The 9145-nt window shown below is 40.2% G+C and overlaps 1 protein-coding gene across 1 annotated transcript; it reads left to right on the forward strand.

The window, feature by feature from the left end:
- The first annotated feature begins 2770 nt into the window (after nt 1-2770).
- On the forward strand, nt 2771-4000 carry LOC129411321 (SH2B adapter protein 3-like). Its single transcript, XM_055161949.1, has 2 exons — nt 2771-2823; nt 2954-4000. The coding sequence occupies exons 1-2, from the start codon at nt 2806-2808 to the stop codon at nt 3998-4000; spliced, it is 1065 nt and encodes a 354-aa protein (XP_055017924.1). The 5' UTR covers nt 2771-2805.
- Nucleotides 4001-9145: the final 5145 nt, after the last annotated feature.

A 9145-nucleotide genomic window follows, 5' to 3' on the forward strand; every position in this document is an offset into this window, starting at 1 on the left:
TAGTGATTTTTCAGAAGAACCATATTACCTCTTCAGTGGAATTTAAATGTACTAAGTTAACATGAATGATGATAACATCTAAATCGAGATCTGATTCTAAGGAAAACATGATCGTTTTTTTTTTGGGGGGGTGCTTCTTTTTTTTTTTTTTGCATATCGCCCATAGTACACTTGTTGGTCAAATGTAAATACAACACAAAACCCCTGGCCTGTGTGCTGTGGTCAAGATCACAACTGATTCAAGTCATGAGGTTATTTGTCCGACAAGATCTTTCACGTGTCCTTCACACATCCTGTTTCCTCTCTTACTTGATTACAATTACTAGACTGCACCCAGGAAAAGATATGAGGCAAGGTAGGGTTTTGCAGGCTTACATGACTCTAACAACTACAAAAAGCACTGCATGCAAAACATTTCAGTTGTGTGCATTGTTACTGGTCTAGTTTCTTTGAACAGTTCGGCTTTTGTGCAAAAAAAATGCTGACTAGTCTCTCAGCGCGTTCAACATTGGCATAAGGCCCTATAATGTGCGTGAGGGGGAGAGCAGAGAGGAGACGATATCAGGGCTGTTGAGTTACGTGCAATTTTGCATGAACAAAACGGCAAGGTATTATTCATGATTTTTTGATTTCCTGTTTTATGCAACATTTTGAGGACTTTTCCATTCAAAACATAGGGTATTTGAGTTGCCAGTTGCTATGGCACTGTCTGAATTTTTATAGTTCTTAAACCCATGGATAATCCCAGTAGCAGTAACCAGTGTCTATGAATCTACAAATAAATTTCAGTAAAGAATTAATCTCGAATAAAACAGAACTTTTGTCTTTTGTTTTGTACTTCACGTTTATTTAATGGTGTGAATTATCGTTCATTTTGCCAAACAAAGTAAAGACTACTACTACAAGCCAATCCTCTGTCAGTAAATGCATGTAGTTTGGAGGCAAATCAGACTTTGAAGGAATAAATTTGACTATTTTTTTGTGTTAAATTTCTTTCATTAGAAGTGTTGTTGATGTTCATGAAATTAATACTGAAAGCCTTATTTATTTTGCGTTTGAAAATGTAAAAAAGGATAACCAACAGTGATCAATATGAGGGGAAAACCCATATGCCAGCTCTAGCATAAGCAGTCATAAGTACATTTCCACACTTTATGTTGCTAACGTCTAGCTCAACTCCTTTAATTTCGTCTTGCATTAGAAAAAGTAATGTTTGACGTCAGAGAGTTTGCACAAAACTGAACTTTACCGAAGTTGCATTTTATCCGTATTTCTTTTTTTCTGCGGGTGACCCTGTTTAGACCCTGAGATGAAGTAAAAATAACGTCAACACCAATTCGACATTCACATCTGGAGATCTTCATTCCAGCCACAGCAGACTTGAAAAGGGAGAGAAGCCTGGGAACTGTGTGGACCAAGCCTCTGGAGAGATAGACGGAGGAAGTGTCTTTATAGTGTGCTCTGTGTGTGTGCTGAGTCATGGCTGGGGCCTGGCTGATAGAAACACAGTCTGGGGGGGCCGGGCGGGGGGGGCGGTGGGCTTCGGCGCGCACTGAGCATGCTCCAAGTCTACGGGAAAGGAAGGGGTTGTTGTGACATCCTGGAACTTTTTAGTGACGCAATATTTCGAAGTGCCAAGTTTTGCACGCCTTCCATTGACGTTCATTGACTTCGGCCTGAATAACTATGAATAATTATGCATTCGTAACAATAACTTTAAACTTTTTCAGGGCTTATTGAAGTAAACGTAGCGAAGCCATGTTAGCCTGACCACAACAAGGAACCCGCGATTACTTGTGGTTTACTGTGATCTGTTGGATATGACTGCCCCCACAGCATCTGCACGCATGCATCTGCACTGTGCCTCTGTGTAGAAAGAATGGCCCTCTCTTTCCCTCAACACCCTGGTATGTACTATAGGCATGTTTGCAAGGAGCTACATACATGCAAAGACGGCCATGGACCGGCCAGGACCGGTCTTAACATTGTAAACAAAAGACTCCCCCCGTGCTTTGAATTGGCATATTGTTAATAACAGGAAGTCGTCCTCGTGACTTCTATAGATAATGTTTGTGGCGCATTAGTTCCCACTAGGTCCTTTTAACATATGTTGAGTCTATGACCTCAACTTAAAGGGCCCATATTAGCTATTTTTCATCCATGTTTTAATGCTTCCTCTTCACAAACAGATTTAGAGCTTGTTTGGGTTGCATAAAAAGTATAATATATAGGCACTCAAGAGCACAATTTATACAGACCGTAATTTTAAAAAGTATTAAAATGCCTTATAGATGGAAGAAAAACACATTAAAATCACAATACAAACAAATATGTTGATTACAACATCAAATAAAACTGCAGGACACAATTATCGGCTCTCACCCCCGCCACCCAGAGCACTTGCAGAGGGAGCTAACAGTAAAGCTAACAACAATAAGCATGCTAACACACACTTCCTGATTATCGGACAATTAAATGTTTCCTAAGACAAATTTTGCTCATACTTGGGAACAAAATTGTGTTCTGGACCTTTAATTTTAAATTGTTTTAAATGATTTCCATATTTCCTAACATGCATTTGCTCACACTGTGTATTTGCCCAGTTATATTACTGCTGTATTATTGTTAATTGTTTGGTCGGTGTGTATTGAAAAGTAGAAGGCCGCAGAGGTGTCACGTGGAGACTGGAGTGTGGTTATTGAAAAACTGTCTCGGCGCACTTCCTCAAACTGCAGCTCATTCAGTCTCTGCTTCATTCATTTCTAAAAGGACCTCTTCTTTAGTACACTGTAATGTACTGTTCCCATGATGATGATTTTGCAGGTCTGTGTAATCTGGTTGTAAATGTTTAAGAATACGCTCACACACTGTTGATTTGCCTGTATTTGTTTCCATTTCTTTTCGCATTGCTCACTTATATTTAAGCCTTGTTTTTCTGCTGTTTCTGTTGCAGTGCTCCTCAGCAGTTGTGGTTACTGCAATGAATGGTAACACTATTCATCCAGGCCACCGCAGCAGCACCGCAGGAGGAGGCTGGAGGGAGTTCTGTGAGCTCCATGCCATCGCCACGGCCCGGCAGCTCGCAGGACACTACCGCAGCTTTGCCCAGGAGCGCCATGACGTGTTGCCCCCGGAGACCTTCTCCAAACAGTTCTCCGACCTGTTCCAGCAGTACTTCTGCTGCGAGGTGGAGAAGGACGCTCAGACAAACCACAGCACCTGCCCCCACACCCCCAATTCACCTAATGCCCCGCACCTGTCTGAGGCCCAGGACTACCGCCAGGCTGCCCCCCAGAGGCCTGGAGCTGCTCTCTTGTCCCAAAAAGCAGAGCCGGTGGCGGTAAGCCCCGAGCAGGAGGTGCCCCTTCGATGTTCAGCAGGAAACCCTGTGGTGTTCAGAACTGGTGTTTGTAGCCGTAGTAACGAAGACCTCCCAGGCTCGCAGCGGGCTCCGGTGTTGCAAAGGCACTCGTCCGACTCGACCCCGGTGCATGCTGATGTCACACACTTCTCTGTCAGTCAGATCCGACAGACTGTCCGCCGTCTGCTTCAGAAGAGCTCTCCAGCTCCACAGCGCCACCATGTGGACAGGGCCGAGCCAGTGTCATCCTCTTCTTCTGCTGGCTCTGACGTGCCGCTGCTCACTTCCTCGTCACGCCCCGCTGCAGGTGTGGCGTCTCACTTCTTCGATCGTTTCCGGTGGCTTCGTCCTGGCAGCATGCGGCGCAGGGGGGCGGAGCTCGGCAGCTGCTGTAAAGAGGATCTGCTCCGCTACCTGCAGGTGGATGACACCATCTCAGACTCTCAGCCTCAATGGCAACGCTGCCGCCTGCTGGTCAGGAGGGTCAGGGACACGCAAAGAGGCCGAGGTGCAGGGGAGAGGTACCAGCTGGAGCTCTATGATCCACCCAAGGTAAGCACTGGCAGAAGTCTTTTTATGTTATGTTTGAACCTGTGCTATGGTTTGTTAAGAGTCTATGCTGAGGCTTTGGATTATTGAGTTTAGGGCAGTTAAGTACTTTAATATTGCTTTTGTTGTTGCTGTGTCATAAACACATGTATCTCATAAAGACAGTACAGTACACATTGGCACAAAGTCATTTCCTGTTTCCAGTGGTTTCAGTCTCAGGGGTTTTCCCTCCGCATTGGCACCAGTCTGCGCTCGACATTCTGTGCCACTTTGATTTGCTTAACTTCTGAAGGTGTGTTGGCAGATTTTGTATGGTGTGTGTCATGGATGTTTTTACCTTTAACCTAGTTTTAGGAGATAACAGAATTCAGATGTCTGATTGACCCTAGTTTATGGTGCGGTTATGTCTCGTTAATCATATTTTGCCTGTGTGCGGTTTAAAAAGATGTGGTCGCATTACATTTTCCTTCACTCTAAAGTGAATACACCTCCTACACAGTTTCCTGTTTGTTACCTCTATGATTGAGCCTGTGGCTATGTGCTCAAATGCACTTTAAGGATGTTTTAATAGTGTTTTAACACAGAAAGAATGAGCTGTGTTTTAGTCTGTGCTTCTTCTCACTAAAACTCTGGGTTTTGTACAGATGTGACCAGCTGTGGTCACATGAGGCACAAACCTGTCATCAGGCTGAGCTCTGAGCTGCCATGGTTACGGTCGTCATAGACTCACTGGGGGAGCATAACATGTGAATTATACTGGGACTGAACTCATTCATAAATGAAGCACTTACTGCAGCATTTTACACTGTCAAGTTCACTTCATGCCTCCTGCTCTGGATCAAGTTGCATTTACGTTGAGTGGCTGATTTGCCCTAGATAAAAATGAACACATTGTGTGTATAAGTTTGCAAGTTTAGTACATAAATATAGTACAATGTGTGTTATAGTGTAGTAATGTTCGGTTTTGGTTGCCATCTTTGTTTTAATACAGAACAAACCATGCCTATTCCTGATTGGTTAATCCAATTGCCAGTCCTGCCCAACAGAACTAATGGTTGACAAAAATCCAGCCTCTTTGCAGAACACATTCAGTGTTGTAGAATAGAATAAGAAAAGTGCCTTTGCCTCATACTGACAGAATAAATCATTGTTCAGATCTTTGTGTTTACATTTTCACTTAGAGCCTTTTAAATGGAGCAGCTGCCTGTGTGCTGCAGATATCATAGGATAAAGAGCTTGTTAGACACAGCTTTATTGGCAGCGTTTGTGAGAAGTCTGATTGCTTTCGCTAGAAATGCCATCTTTCCCCTGTATTCTCTGAGCATGTGTGTCTGTGAGTGGAATTTTGGCTAAGCTCTGAGGCCCTGAGAATGACCTTAAAAGGAAGGCGAGCTGTGGACAGGCCATTCACACAAACTCTCATATGTACTGCTGTTCTCTGTACTACTCTGTCACTGTACCCAACATTAAGAGGAAGCCACAAAAGACTGATGCTAGTGTGAAAGGCTCAGAGCTATTTTGAAATGTCAGCCTGTACCACCCATAGACCAGTATTACTAAAATATCTCCAGTGCATAACATTAACACATTATTTTGAACCATTTTGAAAAAAAAAGAAAAGAAAAAGAAAGTCCAATTGCAATTTTTGTGACATTGCAAGATTGACAGAAGATTTGCAATTTGTGTTGTGCACTTTGACCAGAATCTTTTATTACATTTTAAGCAGGTGCAGAAGACAGTGACAAACTAATTAAAGAATCACGAAAGACTGACGCTGCTCTGAAAGGCCAAGAGCTATTTTGAAATATCAGCCGGTACCACCCGTAGACCAGTATTACTAAAATATCCCTAATGCATAATATTAACACACTGCTTTATTTTATACAGCGTAGCCCTGACATGATAATTACTATATTGACTTATAGTTCAATAAATAACAGATGGAACAATAGTTTTGGGGGTTCAGTATTTATTCTGAGTACTTTTTATTGTACTCATGGGAAAAATTTTTACTTGTTTTTCTGTACTACAATTAAATTTGAGCTGTAGAAGGCTGAATTGTGAAATTATGTGACTCCTTATAGACACAAACTTGCTATTAAGTGTTGCATTCTGTTCTTCTTCTTATTTTTAGCAGCTTTTTGTGTGGGTGTAATTCTGCTTTATGGTTTGGTTTCAGTATTATTGTTTATCATCTATATTTACTTCATCAGTTTGCACAGTTGTTTTTTCTCGCTGTAAACTAGGGTTGAACTGTTTTGGAAAAAATATCAAACAGCTATTTTTTTTCTTTTTTTTTTTTTGCAAAGTTGAGATTAGATTTGTGGTTTATGTTGTAATAAAAGGTTCTGGTGCACATTAAACAGATGCAGAAAAGTACAATATGAACACTGACAAAAGACCCACAAAAGACCACTGCTGTTGTGAAAGGCTGAGAGCTATTTTCAAATTTTTTGTCATAACTTCTTGTACAGCTGTTTTTTCTGGCTGCAAACTCGGGCTGACAAGCATTGTGATTGTGATTAGATTTGTTGTAATAATAGGATTCTGTTCAAAGTTTACATTTTAAACGCGTCCAGACAATTTGAAATATGAACTGACAAACTAATACAAGAATCACATGTATTTCAGAACATGTTTATACAGATTTAAACTACAGGGTTAGTGGTTTTATCAGAATAAGACAGGATATTTGGGGAGGAAATTAGTCATTTGCTAATATTGAAATTGCGATGTTTGAGCCCACAGACACAGACGCACCACATTTGGATAGATGGTAGTGATGGTAGTGATATCCAAGTCTCAAGATACGATATCGTCACGGTATGAACCTCACGGTACGATATTTATTGCGATATCTTGGGAGAGCTCACGATATGATGTGGAGGCTCACAATTAGGGTACAGTATTCATTGCAATGTTTTGTGGAGGCTAACAAAACTGTTAATATGTGACTTTTTCCTCTTAAAATGCCTTGACAAGACTTAAAAGTGGGTGGAACTGTTATTTCTTCCTGTAGTCTGCACTGAAATGGAGCAACGGATTATGGTCTATGTAGTTCCCTCTGTCTTTTTTTAGCTGTTCCTGTACCATAACTCTTAATTTAAGCAAAGAGACTTGTAATTCGATATATTGTGATGGTCCAAGATATTAATGTGAGAACTTTGACGATACGATATCACAATATATCGATTATTGTTACATCCCTAGTAGTGACTAATTATCTTAAGTGCATTACTGTCCACTTTCAAACTACATGTTAAACAGCATGATTTTGGAATTGTCTACTGTTTCACCTGCCTATTAACAACAGATGGGAGTTAACATATTTACTCAGTTGCTCATTAAAGGTTCTAAAATTGCCTTTGCATATGTTTAATCCATGTTATAATGTTGTTACCAAATCAAAAACATACCTGGTGTTGTGTTTTGTTTCATTCACACGTGTTTGAGTAAACCTTTATTATTAGCCTGTCAAAATGCTCTCTTCCACCTTGTGATGTCATGCACTAGTAGGTTTCAAGTTTTGTTTAATAGAAATAGGCAATTCCTGGGCTGCACACAGTGTTTTTTGTTTGAGAAGAGAACTGAGTCTAATTATGCAGAGTTTGAGATGTAGACAGACTAATAATAAAGTGTTACTCAAACATGTGAATGAAACAAAACACAACTCTCAGTATGTTTTTGATGAGGAAGCGACATAATAACATACATAGATTAGAAAATTGTGTAATATGGGACCTTGAACATGCACCGTCCCTTAAAAAAAACAAACTTGTTAGTATACTGAAGGAAGAAAACTGAGCAACTAAAATGGTGAGAAGTAGCGAAATATGAACTTTGAACAGAATCCAACTATTAAAGCATAAATCTCAAATCTTATCGCAATGTTTGTTGTAAAAACACCTTTTTTGCCAAAATCGTTCAACCATAGTCAGTACTTGGCCGATATTGAAGGAAAGGAAAAAGAAGGGCGGTGTCTGAAAAGCAGCCGATTATAATGGTGAAAAGTAGCAAATATGAATTTAGTGGAAACTATGTTGTTCTGGTCTTTTTCATCCTCTGTTATTTGAGTGGACTTTCTTTGTTGCATTTGGAGCTGCCAAAACTCTGATACTTTTCACACATTTCCAGATGACTTATTTTAAAGACGGCTGTTGCTCCAAAGATAAAAATGACAGAAATACATTATGACCACAGGACCTTTAGTCATGGACTCTGCAAAATCAGATTTCGACTGGATTTGGTAAGAGCCTACTCCGATGTTATTGCCAGAGTAGTTGAGAGCTCTCATCAGGTACCAGATAGGGCTGAACAATTTGGGAAAAAATTCTGTCACGCATTGAGAAAAATTTATAAAAAGACTCAAATATGAACTGGCAACTAATACGAGAATCACAATTCAGTTTGTACAGATCTAAACCACAATGTGAGCAGTTTTTATGCCAAATAAGATCTGAATATTTTGGTGCTTAAAGGAGCACTGTAAATTTTTGGGGGGAGGGTACTATCTTCAGGCCAAGGTACGGATCAGTTCAGTGGAGAGGTGGGCCCGCTCACACAAGAATGCATGGTTTTAAATGTATTTCTGAACAATAAAATCAAACAATAGATGTTTAAGGTGGCATACGCTTTTACACAATGCACCTTTAAAACATTTTAGCCTTTGTACGCTGCTAAATGCTTCCATTCAAATTGCAATTTCACTTTAATCACGATTATTTCTTTAAGCTCAAAAACATTCATCCATTTGCAGTTTTCTGGTGTAATTTCTGAACTGCTGTGTCTTTATGGAACCATAGGAAGTGTCTCTGTGGCTCTGATCCCTCTTTGTCCCAGCTGTGTCCGTACCATGTGTTTCCTCCATTTGCCTGATCTTTCCCACATGTTTGAATTTCACGCTTGTGTTTGCGTTACACTGAGGATCGAGTTTCTCTCTAGACCAGTCGTATATAAACACAATGCTTAGATCTCTGTTTGAACCAGATCGTGGGGTACCTTATCTGCAGTCACTGAAAATGAGTTAGACCACGATTATTGAACACACGCGTTATCAATACAAAATAACGTAATTTTTAAATATTATGTTATTTTATGTTACTCTGTGATATTCCAGTGTTTTCCATAGATTCTGAGCAGAATGGTGGTACAAGATTTTATACAGATTGTGGATCTTATTGCTTATATTTAATCTTAAAGCAGTCATTTTTTCCCAGTATTTAACTTTAAAATGTT

This window comes from Boleophthalmus pectinirostris, unplaced genomic scaffold (genome assembly GCF_026225935.1).
Source record: "Boleophthalmus pectinirostris isolate CB_2022bp ecotype Guang Dong unplaced genomic scaffold, ASM2622593v1 HiC_scaffold_4, whole genome shotgun sequence".
NCBI classification, from domain to species: domain Eukaryota; kingdom Metazoa; phylum Chordata; class Actinopteri; order Gobiiformes; family Gobiidae; genus Boleophthalmus; species Boleophthalmus pectinirostris.